Source organism: Rhizophagus irregularis, chromosome 27 (genome assembly GCF_026210795.1).
Source record: "Rhizophagus irregularis chromosome 27, complete sequence".
NCBI lineage: Eukaryota > Fungi > Glomeromycota > Glomeromycetes > Glomerales > Glomeraceae > Rhizophagus > Rhizophagus irregularis.
The window spans coordinates 2064948-2085160 of record NC_089455.1 but is presented as its reverse complement, the minus strand read 5'-3'; the positions used below and the strand labels follow the sequence as shown (position 1 = coordinate 2085160).

The following is a 20213-nucleotide window of genomic DNA, read 5'->3' as shown; positions in this document are numbered from 1 at the left end:
AAAACTCAACCAATCTTCATAAGAGAATACATTAAGAAAATTATACGCGAATAAAATTATGATTAATAGAGCAGGAATTGATTTCATTTTTTTATTACTATTATCAATTATGATGAGAACTTATAGAAAGGAACGTATAAGCCAAGTCATATTTATAACAAAATTGCAATGTATAAATTTATAATTTTATAATTTTATAATTTTTTGAATTCGTTAAATTCTAATTTACATTTGATATTCATAGTATCTATATTTTTAGTTTTTTAAATAAAGAAATTAACGAATATGGTATGCAATTTCTGGAATATGCACCAGCGTGCGAAGGTTCTATGAAATATTTTTATACATACACGCAGCTTTCTTATAGTAATTACAAAGTAAGATTAATTTCCTGCGTTAAATTATTGTTAAAACAACTGCAGAATTGATTTATAGAAAATTTTTTAAGATTTACGAAAATTAAATTACAGGTATAAAAATATGATATTTAACTATTAACAAAAAGGTGAAATTTAGCTTATTTGAAAGCTGAAAACCCGTAGAATTTTATTATCAATGATAAATTTAAGATGAAATTTAATTTAATTTTTTTTATCATCGAGCTTATAATAAAATGAATATGTGTTCTTTACATAGAGTACTGTAGATTGTCATAATTTTTAATAATATTTGAGAAAATTTGCATCCACTCTTAATTTACAAATTTAAAATCAACATTTGTATTTAATTTTCATTCAAGTTTATTTCGCATTTTAAATGACTTAAATTGGTTTATTTTGAATAAACTATATGCATTTTTGTAATTTGAAATATTTTTTAGCATTTTTACTATATACCAAAATTAACCACCATTCTATCATAATGTTTCCATCTGCTGATTTTTTAATATACAATATTTAAATGGTTTTATAAAAAATCAAGTCCAGTAAATTTTTTAAACATTAAAAGATACTTTTATAAGAGTTGAAAATTTTAAATCAAAAAAAACCGAAATTAAATAATTTTAAGACCAGTAGACTAACTAGTCGGACAATCGGCACTTAATACATTAATCGTAGTATAAATATCATTAAGTAACGTGTCAAACGTTCTATTTACTTATACATTAATGTGAAAGAGCAAATACTTTAGTATTGTTAACTCCTCCACCAAATCTTACATACCCACTACCAGCATAAACGATACCATTAACAATACTTGGTCCACAAGCAACAGTACCACCCGTAACAAAATCCAATAAAATATTTCCATTTTCAGCATCTAAAGCAAATAAATGACCATTATCATCATTACTACCATACCAAACAACTCCATTTGAATAGGATACTGGAGCCACTCCCTTATCTTGTGTTGGATTTGCTGTTTGCCATAATATTTCACCTGTTAATATATCAATTGATACTATTGCTCCTCCAAATGTTGCTGGTTGACTTTTAGGAGATGGCTTTGTAAATACGTACGCTTTTCCTCTACTGTTCGATTGTGATACGAAATAGTGTTTTCCATCTCTAAAAATATTATTATTTAAGTCAACTATTTCAAAAAAAAAGTAAAAAAAAAATCAAGATAAAATTAAATACTTACGTAGCACTACCAAACATTGAACCTCCTAAGATTAAGTTTTCCAGGAGTGATTAATAATTAATAATTTTTCAATTAACTGTACAAAGTAAATAAAAATTCATTACCGCCAACACCTCCAGGTCCAGATTCAACGAACCAAATGATTTTTCCTGTGGCAGCATTCAATGCCCATGTAATTCCAGATTTTGCAGTTGCTATCGCAAGTAAAATACAATCATTTGATTTAGAACATGCATTAACAAGTAAAGGAGCTTGAGCGAAATCTATCAAATAAACCATAAAATTTTTAGTAAATCATACATATAACCATATACATAAATTATATCACGATAATTGTTTAATATATAATTTATAATTTTACCATAATCTGGTCCGGCAGGATCAGGACAATTTTGTGGGTTAGTCCCAGAAAGACAAGCTACAGTCCAACTATCAAAACTAGATAATCTTGTTACCCATTTTACATCTCCTTTTTCAATATCTAATGCAAGAATCGCGTCAAGGAAATTATTTGGATCATGACATGCTGATTTCTGTTCAGGTGTTGTTGCATTCGTAATACAATTTGTAACATTTTCTGGAATCTGTTAGAGTAAATTTGTAAAGTTGGCAAAACTTAAATATTATAATTGAAATACCTATTAATAAAACATATAGAAGTTTACCTCATAATTGTTACCAGTAGCGATGTAAACTAACTTTTTAATAGGATCAATCGCAGGCGCAGAACCCCATACTGCATTTCCAGAATACAGATCAGGCCTACCATAATTATCAGGTACCATAAAAGTTCTCCATATGACTTTTCCAGTTTTTAAATCCAATTTAGCAAAACTTCCTCGAAATGAGCAACAAACATAACCAGGTACAGTAGAAGCAGCTCCTTCTTCGGCTGAAGAAACTCCAATATATACGGCATTATCAAATATTGTGGGAGATTGCGTTATAACAGCATATGGATGTTCATCAATTAATGTACGCCAGACTAATTTACCATAAAGATCTATTGCTATAACAAAACCACTACCACCAGAAATATTTTGAGTACCGAATACTATAAGTTTTTCTTTTGGATCAATCGCAAGTGTAGTACGACTTATCGCTCTTGGATCTGATGGTTGTGGAAGATAGGTTTTTGTTATATTAATTTTCCAATTTATTTCTCCCGTTCTTGCATTTGCAGAATATAAAAATCCTGCCCAATCGGGAAAATATACATTATTTTGAAAAGTCACTGGAGTAGCTGAAACTGAACTTTCAACTGGAATAATAAATTTAACCTATTTGTATTCATAGATTTTGATTTTTATAATTACGAGACATTGAAATTTAAAATTATAATATAAAGAAAAGATATTTATTACCTTTAAAGAACCAACATTTTTGGGAGAGATTATTTTCTCAGCATCGGAATTACGATTATTATTGATATTATTTTCACCAGTGCCACCAAAACTCAACCAATCTTCATAAGAGAATACATTAAGAAAATTATACGCGAAAAAAATTATGATAAATAGAGCAGAAGTCGATTTCATTTTTTTTTATTATTATTATAAATTACGACGAGAACTTGTAGAAGCCTCATATTTATAACAAAATTGCAGTGTACAAAATTTATTAATTTAAATTGTTGATTTTATTTTTGAATTCATTTGATATTTTTAGCTTGCATTGTAAATAGAAAATAGAATGTTCCAAAATAAATAAATCAAATTTACCGCATAATTATCGTTGATATAATTTTAGCTTATCCTGTTATGGTTGTATTTAACAATATGTACTAGCGCAAAATGTTTACATGCAGATTATTTTATAATGAGATTTCCTTCGTTAATTCATTGTCATAAAAATAGCAATCTGCTAAACCTGAATTAAACCGACGAATTTCTTTTCTAAACATTAAACTTAATATTGTTTCTTACTTTATTTTTAAATTTCACGAAAATTTAATTCGTGATCCGCCAGTAAATGTTATATGCAGTTCCGCCAAATTGCAACGTACAAATTATTAAAATATAATATCGAACTAATATTAATAGGTATAAAATATGCTATTTAACTATTTACTGCCAAAGTCCGGTAAGTTTTTAATTCGTTACGCCATAATATCCTACACAAGGTAATAATATCCCGAAATGACGCGAGAATCCGGCGTAGAGTCAAATAAAGGTAAAAATCGAGAAAAAAATTGTTTAAAAAATAAATTATTTGATACTTTGAGATAAATATTACCGTATAGCACTGACTGAAATACTTCGGGTATAAATAAATTTACCCGATTTAAAACATTGATTCGTACCCGGGTCTATATTTCAGTACTAGAAGAATTTAATGTATGGAAATTTTAAATATTCGGGAAATTAACTAGATCTGACATTGCATATTTGATATACCGAAATGGGATCTTTCAGTACGGTATGTAAGGTGTTAACATAAAGACATGATCGACATAAATTTGTGAATTTTGTATTTCACGGGTCACGAATTAAACATTAAAAAAGTACCTCCTAAGAGCTAAATTTAAAAAAAAACGAAATTTAATAACTTTAAGACTAGCCGGTCACTATTATATTTACTCGTATATTAATGTGAAAAAGCAAATACTTTAGTATTGTTAATTCCTTTACCAAATCTTTCTTAACTACTACCAGCATAAACGATACAAATAATATTATCAGTAAATGACCATTACTACCATACCAAAAAACTCACCAGCTTGTGTTGGTTGGATTTGCTGTTTGCTTCACCTGTTATAATATCAATTGCTACTATTGCTCCTCCATATGTTATTGATCGACTTTTACTCTTCTCTTCCACTGTTCGATTGTGATACGAAATATCGTTTTCCACCCCTGAAAAATTATTATTAAAGCCAAGTTAACTTATTTAAAAAGGCAAAAAAAAAATAAAAAGGTACTTACGTAGCACAACCGAATATTGAACCTCCTAAAATAAAGTTTTTCCGTAATTAAGATTTAATAAAAAAAAGAAAATAATAAATTTTTCATTAATTATGTACAGGGCAATATCGAAAATTTATTACCGTCACGATTTCCAGGCCTAGATGCAACGAGCCAAATTATTTCTCCTGTGGCAGCATTCAATGACCATGTAATTCCAGATTGAGGTTGCTATCGCAAGTAAAATATAATCATTTGATTTAGATCATGTGTTAATAAGTAAAGGAGCTTGAGCGAAATCTATTAATAAACATAAAATTCTTAGTAACATATAAAATTATATCAAGATTTATAATTTTACTGTAATCTGTTCCTGTAGGAACAGGGCAATTTTCTGGGTTAGATGTAGTTATACAAGCTACAGTCCAACTGTCATAACCAGGTAAGTTTGTTACCCATTTTACATCTCCTTTTTCAATATCTAATGCAAGGATCGAGTCAAGGAAATTATTTGGGTCATGACATGCTGATTTCTTTTCAGGTGTTGTTGCATCGTAATACAATTTGCAACATTTTCTAGAATCTGTTAGACATGTTAGCAAATTTATAAAATTATTAAAACTTAAATATTATAATTGAGATACCATATTACCAATAAAAATATAATCATTGTTACCAGATGTAAACTAACTTTTTAATCGGATCAGCAGATCCCCATACTGCATTTCCAGAATACAGACCAGGTTTATCATAATTATCAGGCGCTATAAAATTTTTCCATATAACTTTTCCAATTTTTAAATCCAATTTAGCGAAACTTCCGTGCAACAAGAATAACCAGGTACCAAAAACGCAGCTCCTTCTTCGCTTGAAGAAACTCCAATATATACGTCATTGTCAATTAATTTTTTCAATTAAATTACCTATTTCTATAACAAAACCAACAAAAACAGTACTTATACTAATAAGGATTTTGAGTACCAAATATTATAAGTGGAGCAATCGCAAGATTTATCACTTTTGGATCTGATGGTTGTGGAAGATATGTTTTTGATACATTAATTTTCCAATTTATTTCTCCCGTTCTTGCATTTGTAGAATATAAAAATCCTGACCAATCGGGAAAATATACATTATTTTGAAAGTCACCGGAGTAGCTGAAACTGAACTTTCAACTGGAATAATAAATTTAACCTATTTATGTACATAGATTTTGATTTTTATAATTGAGAGAGCGAGAGACGTTGAAATTTTAAATTATAATAAATATAACTGATAAATAAAAGATATTTATTACCTTTAAAGAACCAACATTTTTGAGAGAGATTATTATTTTCTCAGCATCAGAATTACGATTATGTCGATATTATTTTCACCAGTGCCACATGCCACCAAAATCAATCAATCTTCATAAGAGAATACATAAAGAAAATTATACGCGAATAAAATTGTTATGATAAATAGAGCAGGAATTGATTTCATTTTTTATTTCTATTATCAAATATTCGAAAACTTGTAAATATTTATGACAGAGTATAATGTGCGAATTTGCATTGATTTATTTATAAATTTAATTTACATTTGAAACGCATCCAATTATTCGTCACAATAACTCTTAAAAGGATAAAACGTTCCATATTAGTACATCATATATCTTTTAATTATGGCTCACGATTGAACTATTGGAGAGTGTATAATCCGAAAATGAAAACATGCATTTAAAGACAATAGAAAATCTGCAGGGTCGATTTCTGTGTAGTAATGTTTCCAGCTGATGAAAAATTTGACCAATAAAATTGTTTACATGGCAATCTAAAATTTTTTAATATATATTCTCTTATATTAAGGCTGCTGGGGTAGAGATTGGACCCCGTCTAAAAAAATCTCACCTGGCAGATGGACCCGCGGATCACCCGGGTGAAAGTCGGGTAACCGGTTGACCCAGGGTGGAAATTAGGGGTTTAAACAAGCAACTTTGTCTCTAATATTTACGAAACAGAAAAAAAAATCCCTTAATTTAAATTTATTATTAGATTGTAATTTACTAAAACAAAATAATTTAATTGCTAAATTTAAAAAAAGGAATTATTATTATAAAAATTATATTTGTCCTTTACATATTCTAAAATTAGAAACTGCAATATTTAGAGTTTAATAAAAATTGGTTTAAAAGTATATTAAGTAATAATATTTATTATTGATAAATTTAAATTTCAAAACACCCTTTTCAGTTATATTTATAACTATATTTTTGAAAAATGAAATTTTATTTTTTTATATATACTTTTAAATTTTAAGGATAAGTAATAGGTAAGAGTTTATTTTTAAAGATTTTTTTGCAAATATAGAACTAGTTTTACTTATTTTTAAATATTAATATTGAATTAAAATGTTAAATCTTATATTATTCAAATACTTTTTTACTTTAAAAAAAAAAAGAATAACCCCATTATTAGAATTTATTACTTTGTTATTTTTTGCTTTTTTTAATAAATTTTTTTTTTATTATTATATTCAAAAAGAAGTAGTACTCTAGTTAATACTCTATGCTCCTTATTTAAAGAAAAAATTATGAAAAATCAGACCTATACTAAATAAATTGCACCTTACTTGCTAGCAAATATACCCTATAAGTTTAAAATCTCTAGATCTGGTCTGCTAATTTAATCTAATAACTTTCAATTAGTCAATTACTAACCTATCAATTTAATATTCATTTGCCGCTGCTAATTTACTATATCTACTATTACCAATATAATTACTACTATTAGGACCATGTTTTAATAAAATTATTAAATAATTGATTATACCATCATTATCTACAATTCTTTCTGCACCACCTTTAACATTATCAACCCAATAATAAACTAGAACAAACAACGCTGATTTTCGACACGTGAAACGCATTCGTTATAAGCATTCTCCGCTTGCATCCAAATTTCGGTACCTTCAATTGATACATCCAATACATCAATATCCTTCACGCTTTCGTAAGCCAATTTAACTTCTTCCATTGAATTAATAACTTTAACAATTGTTGGATGAAGTTGTTCATGTTGTTTTCTGAAATTCCTTACAAAAGCAACACGTTCTTGTAATTTGTCATGTGCAGGGCTAATTTTAATTGGGATAAACTTGTCTGAACGTTTACGTGTAACATCACGCGCTATATCTTTAAATTCTTTAATGTTTTCGTCCCAAGTCTTAAACACATCTTCAGCACCAGACATAATTTTTTCGAAATCTTCATATTCCATATACATTAATCCTCGGTTACCCAAAACTCTGAGTAGCTGATCATTTAAATCACGTGATATAGCTTCAACAAGTACGAGAGCTTTTTTGATTGGATATGTGCTAAAAATTATGAAATTATAAGTAAAAGATGAAAAAATTTACAATTATTAAATAAATATATATAAAACTTACGATAATCTTAATTTCTTCAAATGAGTAAAAATAATGTCTAATGATTCTTTTATCTTATTCACATCAGGTGCAGAAAGAAGTTCATCAAGAGGAAAATCCTTCATAAGTTGGTTGTATTTATTAACTAATATAATTGAAGAAACGCGATTTGTAAGTATAACACTCTAATGAGAGACTGGTGGGATTAAATAAATCAATGTACCTTTTTCTTTTGATTCCTTCAAACCAGTATCGGCAATAAATGATACCGTTGTGTGATAACGTTTAGCATGTCGCAAAATGCCTAATGTTAATTCTAAAAATAATAATAAATATTTAATATCACAAATAAAGAAGTTGTCACTTTTTTTTTAAAAAAAAAAATATTCAAACCGATGTGGTCTCCTTTTAACTGTTCGTCAATCCCTTCCAAAGCTTTTTCCATGCTTAGCCAGAAATTAATTTCTTGAATGGCCGTGCCACTTGCCGGATCACGTGACAACTTGGTAACCTTTTTAATTTCTTTAATCCAACCGTTTACATCTGCTTGGAGTTTATTCAAAAATGTTGAATCTGTGAGAAGTGCTTGATTTTCAATCATGTCAACGGTTACACGCTTTCCTTTTTCCCTACACTATTTAATATGTTGAAGAAAAAATGATTAGAAAAAAAATTCAAAACACGATTCAGAAAAAAAAAATACGGGATTATTCAAAATCACGGAAAAGATTACTTACCTCTTCCACAGTTTTTTGAACTACAGGATGTATATTAAGTGATATCTCGGGTATTTCAACATTTTGTTGTGAAAGAAGAAGTGATAATTCTAATTCGGTAATTTTCTTTTTGACCATCGGAATATCTTTTTTTTAAAAAAAATAATAAAAATATTAATAAATACGAATATATATATTAATAAATTTACTATAATTTACATTGAAAAATTATTAATTAATATTAGCTTATACATACCTATTTTAGAGTCATCGTGTTTTTTACCTCCAATGTTGATAAGACCTTCGTTGGCATCTCTTTCTCTAGCTCTAGCATATGCATCGAAATAAGGAGCAACAGCAAGGTGAATGTAAGAATGTAACGCTTCATATGGGCTTATACCAGTCGAACCGGAATCGCTTGATGCAGGACCCGGTAAATTTATAAGTTGAATCTGTGTTTGTATTGCGCGAGAACCATCCAACGTAGGTACGTATTTTATGAAAGCGACGGAAGCAACGTTATTTGAATTGTAAGTGATTTCTTGTGTACATATGTATGAATATGTGAAAGTTGCTTGTTCATCTGTGTTAATGAAATGAATTTAAAGCGTAAAATTTTCATTGATGTGAGTTGTGATGGCATATATTCAAATCTATCATTCAATAATTTGATTCATTCAAGTTGGATCGATTCGATAAAATGAAATATTCTCTATATAAAGGTTCACGATAAATCTTTCCTGCGCACAAATTGTGCAATTTCAATGTATATCCTTTGTCGCATTGCATAGCGCATGTAAATACAAGTATACTGCGGAATGAATATGTAAACTTACCTTCTTCTTTCTTGTCGTCTCTTCTCTTTGTGAAAAATATAACGTTAACCTGAGGGTCATTTATAAAACGCTTTAATTTATCTGTGGTATCACTCACAGACCACAGTGAATTTGCTAAATCAGAAGATTCAGCCCCCAGGACCAATGGTAATAGTTTATCAAAATAATCTTGTAATTGATTTGGTTCGCAAGGTGTAACAAGCGAAGTAGTAGTTGGACCACCTGCTATAGTTTCGCCTTGAGATGTTTCTGTGTCGACATCCATGATTTTATTATACCATTGTAATTAGAAACACAGCAACACCTAAGGACGCGGTTAACAAAAAAAAATTTCCCCGCTTTTTATACCAGAATTTTCTGAATCATATTAACTATTCAAAAATGTTTGTATGACCTGTATGCATGTATAACTTTACTTTTGAGATTAAAAGCACGATTTTAGATAGTTAATCTTTAATCTTATAAATACAGTACTTACCTTAATTAAGTTTTTAAACCTAAAACTTAGTGACCTCCGCTTATTTAATCTTTACTTTACCTATTACTAATTTAACTATTTAATATATATTTTCTCATTTAACCCTTAATTTATAAATATTTTATACAAAAAGGAAAATCTGCTCTTTAATATTACTTATGGCATATATAAACTCATTTACTACTGATATTAAGATTCTTTTAATGGATTGCTCATTTACCAGTAGGTTGTCATGTCATTGTTTCTAAATATATTAATATTAAATTAAAGTTTTTTATGATGTCTTTTGCTATATATCCTTTTCATTAAAAGTGTAAATTCCTTTAAAGTACTTCTACTGTATAGTTTATTCTGTTTTAGTAAGTAAAACTAAGGTTATTATTATTGTAATTTTGTGCTTATTGTAATACATTTTTTTCTTGTAATTTTTAAAATTTTCATTAAATATGATATTATGATCATAGCTATTTTTTTATACAATTATTTAAAAATTCTGAAGTACTTATTATTTTATTTATAACAGTATTTATATTATAATTATTTATGGTTAAGGGAAAGATCGCTATTCAGTGGGATAAAATCAGTCAAAATTCTATAATTAAATTTATGGGCTTTGTATTAATAAAAAAAACCATTTTTTGAAATGCCGTGTTTTTTATTATAAATTTTTTTTAATAAACCAAAAAAAAGACAGTATAAAATAATTTTTCTGGCTGAAAGAATATTTACAAGATTAATAATATAGTATATATATATAAATACCAGTAGAAACTATTTAATTTTTTCAAAAACACTATTTTTTATATAATTTATAAAGAAAAAGACTGAAACCTATCAAATTAACAAAAAAATAATCTATTAATATCTTAAATATAAAAAATTATTTACATGCCAGAGTTTCAATATACCTAAAACTGAGATCTACTGAAAAAAAAACAAACATATTAGTAACTAAAAATTTTTATTAACAACCTTAAAAAAATCTTGTTACATAGTTACTTTAAAATAATCCAAAATTTAAAATGTATAGGAACAAGATCTACAAGAAAAATAAAAGGAATATTAGTAAATAATAACAATTTTCACTAAAAAAAGTATGTTTACTTATCTTTCCAAAAATTCCAAAACACTCAAATCTAAAAAAATAAAATCTACAAAAAAAAAATAAAAGGAATATTATTAAAGCCATACTAAAACTACCAAAACTCCTAAATATAAGTCTAAATAACTAAAATAAATGGAGAAGATAAATATATTTTCACTATTAAGAAATAAGAAAATTACTAATAAATAAATTAAACTAAAATTTATAAATTAAATAAAACTAAATAAAAATAAAATACAGGTTAAAATATTTTACTTAATATACAAACCTATTAAATTTACAACTGGAATGCCGTATTCTTTTAGAGTAAAGTTAAAGAGTTTGAACTTTGATGACGTTAAACTTTATTACTAGGATTGATATTATCTGTTATCATATTTAGCATTTTAATTAATAATCATTTAAAAAGACATTACCTTAATAAAACTGTATACTAGCCATTTTTGGTAATAATTTGTGTAAATTGGCATTATTAAATTTCTTTCATTAAGTGCTAATTTTTCCTTTAAATTGTTTTTAATAACTTTAAAATATATATACAAAACTTAATAAAGATATTTTTCTTCATATTTATTATTTATTTACTATTATATTTGCTAATATATTCAATAGTTTCATTATTAGTATTGTATATTGAATAAGTGAAATTACTACTAAAATTACTATATAAATTTAGACTTCTTAGCTTCAGTAGTTTACCCAATAGTAAAAGATAATTTAAAAGGCTTATCCAAAAAACTATAATTTATTTTATCTAAAGCTTATGCACTTAAAGTGCTTCATTTATTTAAAAGTAAGTCAAATAATATTCCAGTTATAATCTATTATTTTTTTTATTAATACATCTTAATTACAATTTAATATACTTCAATAAGTATCATTAAAGAAGTTTATTATCATTTTATTCATTTAATAAATTTCTTAAGTTTCTATTCTATCAGTATATTGTCAATTTTTAATATAAAGGATAAATCATAAAAATTTTAATTGAATTGTTTTATATAGTTAACAAAAAAATTGAAAATTGCTTGTTTTACTAGTTTATTTGTCTTATTATTCTATACATTTTTACTATAATTTTTAATCTTATATAATACTAATTCTATTCTACATAAGTCAAAAAGTGAAAAATCAGGTATCAATCAGTTATCAATCAGTTACCAATAAGATATCTAATAGGTAGTTGATTGGTAACTGATTAGTAACTAATTGGTATTTTTACCAAATACTGTTACCGATCTGGCAGTTTACTTACTTTTAATCTAGTAATCAGAAAAGAATAAAATATAACTTATTAGAATCATTTCAATATGATGACTCTAATGGTAGTAAAATTGCATTTTAGGATTAATATTTGATGAGAAATTAAGTAAAATATAAAAATAAAAATAAGAAAAATCACGTAATAGAAATCACATTTTGCCACATGATCTTAGTGATTATCTGTATAAAAGTAGTCAACATTCAGTGATCAATCAATTTATATCAAAATATAACATTTTTCTCAATTTCCTATTTTTACCTGTTATTTTATTTTCTGATTTTATAATTTAGTTTATTCTATAGGCGGATGCTTTCAGTTGGAGTAAATAAAGGACAAGATTAGAGTAATTAACCAGGATCTAGTTTAGTCTCGTATTTGTAATACTTGTAACTGATTGTGCTTGTTATTTTCCTGTTCTTGTCTATATTATAAAAATAAAATTACTGTAGTTGATCATTTTGAATTTATTGTACCTCTGTTCTTATTTTTATTATAAAAAAAAAAGTTGACAATTGAATATTTTTTACTTCTATATGGCTTTGACGTTTACTGCAACATTCGATCAACTGCGTATAAATACTTTGCGTGCTAATTCAAGAGACGTACATTCTTATTTAAAAATGTCAAGCTCAGAACTGGCGAATCAAATATTATTTATACTATTGTTTAAAAAAAGATAAGTCCACCCTTAGATGAACATTTAAAAGGTCACTCAATATTCTTTAATATAAAGAACGGTAAAAAAATTCCAGATTGTGTGTGACTGATCTACAAGATAATGATAATATCTTCAAAGACCTTATTATTCTGCAAAAATGTAAAGAATTATATAAAGAATTCTATGATCAGAACTTTGAGATACAGATATCCCAATGTATCTGAATCTGTTTTAAATGATGTAACAAAGTATTCTAATGAAAAAAGTCCAATAGATCTCAGTAATTCCAAATCTTTTATTTCTTCTTTTCCAATCTGTGATGCATTAGAACAAATGTTAAATGAATACAGAAAAGGAAATACAAGCAATTGGTATTTATCATTGATGTACTTTTATAGTTGTAAATATTTTAATTCAAGCATTATTTATTGTTCTTATAGTTACTAATTATTATTTTAATTAAATGCGAAAATAGTATTCAATCCTACAAAGTGCTTTTTATCTGGGTTCCCTCCTGGTTTATTTTATCTTACAGTATTTTGCCAATGCAAGTAATCATGATGTCATTTATATACTGTAGTTATCAAATTGATGGTTTTTTTTTCTTTTCTTTTCTAATAACAATGTACATATTTACAAAACAGAGGGGATGCTTATCTTAATTCAAATGCAAACCAACGCTTAATTCGACGTAATATAAAACCTAAAGATAATATAAAGTTAAAGTTGATAGAATTTTTCAGTCTTCTGATATTGAATTCAAAATGGTTGAATTATCTGGTTGACATTTAACATGTGATTTGCCATAATATTTAAGGATCATTATCCATGGATTTTGGAGTCAAACGTGACCTTCTTTAATGATGCAACTGCAAAATTTGTGTGGTGATTTTAAGATAATGAGACAATTGCATACATGATTTTTTCATGTTTATAGTAAGTGAACTGTGATTTTTAACTTTGTTTTAGTAAATATTCAAATATATTTACCTTACAATAGGACAAGATGTTCAAGTAAAGACCTGTTTATTGAATATTTTTACTTGGTGCATTTCAACTTCAATTAGTTTAGAGAACTTCTGAATGCAATACCAATCTTGCAGAATCTAAGAGTATGTAAAAAAATATTTTTGACTTTATTTTTATAATAAAAACATCTCATTACAACTTATTGTTTTAGAACTCTTGAAGAAATAAAGAAATCAAATCGCTGTTATTCAGTTTCATGTTCTAAAACTTTAAAATTGAAAAGCTATACTGGTGATATCAAGACATGCATACCAAAACAACCTAAGGGTAAAAAAAAAAGCACGTATTATCAGTCCACATCTTGATATTGATAAATAATTTTTACTGATTGATATTAGGAATGTATTTAGATGACAAAATATTATACAATTTTACATCATTCTTTTGTAGCTTTATGAACAACTCATGTATTTCTCTATGTATAAATTGTATAAATTTCATAATCAATAAATTACTTATCAATGTAGAATTTTTTGATGGGCTCCAAGGAATATATGGGATTACATAAATATTTGATACTTAAATTCTTAATGTTTGGTACATGAGAAGGTTATTATTCCAATTATGGTTAAGTAAAATATCAAATACGTCATTACGTAACATGTACGGGATATTATGGTATTTTACTATTCCCACCAAATACGGAAATAATAATAAATGGAGGTCCTATGGGAGTCTATTGTTAAGCACGCTCTATAATATAATCAGTCAAACACCGAAAAATATTGAAAATCAGCCATGCCATTTATGCAACGAGAAATTTTTTTTAAACCCATTTAGATCGCATTATCATTATGTTGTGGACACATATTCCATTATAATTGAAATTTTAGTTATGAAACCAAAAGTGCCCTATTTGTAAAAGAAATGTGAAAAGTATAAAAGTATTGGAACGTAACTTATCTCAAAGAAGTTGTGCTATCATCCATCATCCGTAGCTAGTATATTAAACAAAAGTCTTCATATTTAATTCTTTCGAAACATTGGAAGAAATACCTAAGGATCAAGAACGGTAATACCTGTGAGTGATGATAATGGAGAGTCAAATACAGAAGAAAATGAAAATTAATGGAGTTTTCACATTGATGATGAAATTTTTTTTTAAATAACGATTTAATGACTTTTTTGTTGGAACACGTAATATTCATTCAGTAGACGATCCCTGACCACTAACAATTCGTTAAATGTCATTTTTTTTTAAGAAAAATTATTACTTGATTGGTTGGTCTTACTAAATGTTATGACAAGTCATGTATTTTTTTATTATATTTCACATCACACCATAGTTATATGATTTATGCATTTTTTTTTTAACATTACAGTACTTAATGCTGTAGTATATACTTTATTTATATTTTTTCTAATTTTTCAAATATTTTTTTTTATTTTGCAATATTTGCAGGGCGTTGAGCAATTTTAATTAGAGCAACTTGTTTGATTTAACCAGTGGTGTGATTTAGTAAAGTCGTAAATCTATTTGAAATTTTTTATTAATAATTTATTGTTTAAAGAGAAAATATATTATAATGATTTTATTTTATATACATTTCAAGAAATAATCAATCACATCAAACAAGCCAATCTAACCAAATCTTACATTAAACCAGGATGTCATTGTATATGAAGAATATCGTGATTATAAAATAATGGGTACAAAGTACAAATTTAATACACGAGTGATATCATGTCAATCAAGAGATTTATAATCATGGAAAGATTCTTGTAAATTATCATATCAACTCCATTATACATTGAATTGACATATTATTGCATGTATTATATATGAAGTAAACCGTTCTTAAATCTTAATGCATTGAGCATCTAGTTTTTTATTATTTTTGCATTATTAAATGTAAAATAAAGAATTTATAACGAATTATGACGAATTAATCTCATGATTATCTCATGATTAAAGTGAACTAACAATATAATAAGAGAGAGAGACAGAGAGTAAACAACATTTATCGGTTGTTTGAAAATATCCGACATGCATGTGAATAAGATATAAATATTAAGATATTACCAAAATAAATCAAAAATCAAAAAAAATCAACATCCTGCGTGTGTGTATGATTACATTAATTAAGGCTATATTAAATCAGCCAATACGAAAAAGAAAATAAAAAATGTCTATTTTTTCAATGGATCCTTTTTGTAAACAAAATATGAAACTCTAATCCTTATCAAAATAATATATTAACCGATTATACCGACTATACCGAATATAATGAATATAATGAATATAATAAAATATATACACTATATTATATATTCTTCGGAATATAGATTTAACCGTTATGAAATTTGTTGCACAGATTTTCTAGAAAAGATGGTTATTTGCTTTATCATTGAATTGTAACAATCACACTAAAACCATTAAATGTTGTAACTAAACCCGATAAGAAAATATATGAAAGTTTTTTAAAAAAAATAAAAATAAAAATAATCTTCTATTTAAAAAAAAATTACTATAAAAAGAAAAACAAAAAGACCGGACTTACCGGGGTACAAGTCAAATGACGCGCTACAAAAAATTTCTACAATTGTTTATGTTCATTTAGCAATACAATGAAAATATATATCGTTATCATTTGAGTAACGCTGTAAAAAAAAATATATAAATAACAATGTAATCAGGATAATCTACAACATAAATTACTCTTTCTGCATGTACGATACAATATCATGGAATATATATTCTTGATTTAGAGATAGAAGAATTCCAGGAAATAAATAAGGTAACACCACATAATTCCAATAAAAATCTCATTATAAAAATGGCGCTTTAAAAAAATATCTTTTTTTTGATTTAATAAACTTATTACAAGTTTGTTTTATATATATATATATATTTTTTTTTTTAAAAAAAAAAATATAAAAAAAAAATAAAAATAAAAATAAAAATAAAAAAAAATCCACAAAAGAAATAATGCCTTATAATGAACGAGAACAACGTCAATTACAAGAATTCCTTTTACCAAATCATGATATGCCAAAAACGACAAATATAGGATGGTTAAAAAATTATTTTCGAGGACATTTTATACCTTCAATAAAGAAGAATATTTTGATTATAATATTATTTATTATTTGTCTCATTGTATTATTAAATTCACAACATATTTTAAATGATGATAACAAAAATACGAACAATTCAAATGAATCTTATGATCCTTCTTTAATAATAGAAGAAGATGAAGATTATAAATATTTTCCTTCATATTCAAAAAATGAAAGATTTATGACGTACCTTCCTCATGGGGATATTTTTCAACAAAAAGATGAATTAGAAAATGCAGTTATTTTGGCTTATTCTTTAAATAGAACTTTAATAATTCCACCAATTATATTAGGATTAAATATTGAATTTATTAATTCTAAATCATTAAGAAAAAAATTATCATCACTTGGTACAAATCATAATCAATCAGAATGTTTTATTAAAACCATAATTCCTGAACATAAAGAAACAAAATATGAAATTGATATTAATTGTTTAAATGATTTTGTTTCTTATTCTTTATTACGTTGGGATTCTTTATTTAATTTGAATTTAATTAAAAAAAATATTCATTTATTATATAGAAAAAATTTTGATCAAATTAAACTTGAAGAAATGTTAAATATTACAAATCCTATTAATGATATTTATGATATAACAAAATCTTCTACTTTGAAAGATTTGAATTTTATTCGTTCAAGAAATGAAAAACTTTTATCTTTTGATTATTTATCAGGTTTAGATTTCATTGAAAATGATCATTTGATTTTTTTGAATCAATTAAATTCATCTATTGAATTAAATAATCCTGTAATATTGGATATTTCAAATAATATTATTAATGAAAAATTGGGTGGGAAGAAAAATTATATTGGTGTACATGCAAGATTACTTTCTACTTTACATTCAAGAAAACTTATAAAAGAAACTTTTTCAAATTTAACTTTAACATTAAAAGATTATTTTTCTTCAAATAATAATAATGATGATGATTTATGTATTTATTTAGTTACAGATTTAAGTAGAAATGATAAAATCTTGGCATCTTTTTTATCAAAATTCCCTTGCGTTAAAATATTAAGTGATTTTAATGAAATTTTACTTCCTTTACTTGAATTATATAATCCAATTGATGGAACTTTTTTATTTAAATTTTTTGAACCTTTGGTTAATTCTATTATAGTTTCAAATAGTGTGAAATTATTTACTATAGATGATAGTATTTATTCAAATTATGCAAAGAAATTATATGATGAAATGGTGTAACACAACTGAAGTTGTATATATTTTTTTATAAATAATAAATTCTTTTATTGGAAATATATATATATCACAATATTTATTATTATTTCAAGAATGTTACAATATTTATTATATCAAGAAACGAGTTACATAAGTATTTCGTTAAACCTAAATTAAACCTAAACTAACAATATTTATTTACTTTATACAATATTTACTACTACTTTACATCTTTTTACCAACAAGTTAAAGGTTTAATCCTATCTTTCCCAATTAAACTATCGGATGTACTAATAACAAGATCTGTATCAAGAATACCTACACCGGAGATTAAAGTATCATTAAAAACAAATAAGAAAAGATCCGTAGAACCATTCGGATTAATTTTAAGAATTCTATCTAAATCATCATCTTTAGGTTTTAAATCAACCAATTCTTGATCCCCCTTGTACACTTTAAATGAATAATTATCTTCTTCTCCTTCAACGAATCCTTTCGAGAATTGACCATAAACTAAAGTATTATTTTTACTCGTTTCCCAAAATACGACTACCCCTTTTGTAATATCTGGTGGACTTGGGAAATATGCAAATGCCCTTTTTGGTCCAGGAAATTTGGGATGTTTGGGATGTTTGGGATGTTTAGGATATTTGGGATGATGATGATGTCCACCACTAGAAATCGTGTATTCGTTAATATTCTCTCCAGCTGAAATGATGAGAGGTAACATCATATTATCATCAAATTCCATGAAGGGTTCTTCATCTTGATCCAATCTTGATTCAATAACAGATAAAGAAGAGATCAAAAGTACGATCAAAATTAATAATGAAATTATTTTCTTCATAATTGTTAAAAGGGAAAATTTGAAAGGTGATGGAAAGTTGGAGAAAAAAAAGTGGCCTGAGAAATAAAAAGCGATATTTAAATCAAAATGAATTTTTTTAAAGTTACACGCGGAACGCAGATCATCTTTTTAGACGCCCAAAAATTTTTTTAAATTTTTAATTTTTAACAAATTGGCGTTTTAACATGATTTCGGTTAAACAATTCCCATGTCCATAATTTTAATTATTACTTATTGATAATAAGACTTGTTTAAAAACTCGTTGGAAACATTTTCCCGATTGTTCAAAAAAGTTGATTAATAACGTCTAATATACGTTTAGTATACGTAATTGTGATTTACGCGTAATGATTTTATATTACAAAAACCAAATATTTTGACTAATCTTTGATTGTTTGGTCCATCCCAATTTTAGATGTACTATCCCAATTTGGGTGATCAAAAAGGGCACAGTATGCATATTGTTTGTACCTATGATCAAAAAATGGAACGTAAAAAAGAACATCGGTCATTTGATTTTCCGTTTTTTTTAAAAAAAGTATTCTATGGAGTCTAGGATAATTTTGAAAGACAAAAAAAAAAAAAAAGCCAAAAAAAAAATTATTTTATATTATTTTATATGTAATTGTCAATAAAATATACTAATTTTTAAAAAAGAAATGTTATTAAGAAATTTATTATTTGTACGAAACGTAATTTGAGGACTTATAAATAAATAAATAAATAACAAATAACAATTATCATAAAAAATTCTATTTTTCATTTTTCAATAACACAAATTATATATCAGTTTATCATTGAAATCGGATGATACAACTGATACAACCCAATAAAAATATCAGGTTTATCAAATGATAAACCCAATAAAATTATTAGGTTTATCATTGATACAACCCAATAAAATTATCAGGTTTATCATTGAAATCTTAAAAATTATCAACTTGCATATCGCTTGCACATACTTGGATTCGGTGGGAATCTAGATGTCTAGACTCATCACATGCTTGAATAATTTCGATGACGTAAAAATAGATTGTTCCTTATATCTTATAATTGTTTAAGATGATCTTCGTCAAACCCGTGATAAATATAAATAAATAAATATTGCGACATAAAAAAAAAAATTCTATTTTTTTTTTTCA

General features: G+C 25.9%; 5 protein-coding genes across 5 annotated transcripts; 1 reads left to right on the top strand and 4 right to left on the bottom strand.

The window, feature by feature from the left end:
• Positions 1-1061: 1061 nt before the first annotated feature.
• OCT59_018322 (uncharacterized protein) lies at positions 1062-3122 on the bottom strand (the record flags this gene model as incomplete). Its single annotated transcript, XM_025317326.2, has 6 exons — positions 1062-1508; positions 1585-1609; positions 1689-1847; positions 1946-2168; positions 2250-2864; positions 2949-3122. 6 exons carry the CDS (start codon positions 3120-3122, stop codon positions 1106-1108), a joined length of 1599 nt encoding a protein of 532 aa, XP_025178423.1. The 3' UTR covers positions 1062-1105.
• A 1265-nt stretch (positions 3123-4387) lies between these two features.
• OCT59_018321 (uncharacterized protein) lies at positions 4388-5212 on the bottom strand (the record flags this gene model as incomplete). Its single annotated transcript, XM_066148707.1, has 5 exons — positions 4388-4439; positions 4509-4533; positions 4631-4718; positions 4817-5070; positions 5179-5212. 5 exons carry the CDS (start codon positions 5210-5212, stop codon positions 4388-4390), a joined length of 453 nt encoding a protein of 150 aa, XP_066004609.1.
• Positions 5213-6983: 1771 nt separating this feature from the next.
• On the bottom strand, positions 6984-9780 carry OCT59_018320 (uncharacterized protein). The gene is made up of 7 exons (XM_025317325.2): positions 9448-9780; positions 8868-9194; positions 8633-8757; positions 8289-8529; positions 8119-8211; positions 7917-8040; positions 6984-7844 (listed from the first exon to the last, which is right to left on the bottom strand). The coding sequence occupies exons 1-7, from the start codon at positions 9710-9712 to the stop codon at positions 7355-7357; spliced, it is 1665 nt and encodes a 554-aa protein (XP_025178422.2). The 5' UTR covers positions 9713-9780; the 3' UTR covers positions 6984-7354.
• A 7007-nt stretch (positions 9781-16787) lies between these two features.
• Positions 16788-18315, top strand: OCT59_018319 (uncharacterized protein). The gene has a single exon (XM_025317323.2). The coding sequence runs from the start codon at positions 16911-16913 to the stop codon at positions 18246-18248; it is 1338 nt and encodes a 445-aa protein (XP_025178420.2). The 5' UTR covers positions 16788-16910; the 3' UTR covers positions 18249-18315.
• OCT59_018318 (uncharacterized protein) lies at positions 18266-19336 on the bottom strand. Its single transcript, XM_025317322.2, has one exon. The coding sequence runs from the start codon at positions 19069-19071 to the stop codon at positions 18460-18462; it is 612 nt and encodes a 203-aa protein (XP_025178419.1). The 5' UTR covers positions 19072-19336; the 3' UTR covers positions 18266-18459.
• Positions 19337-20213: the final 877 nt, after the last annotated feature.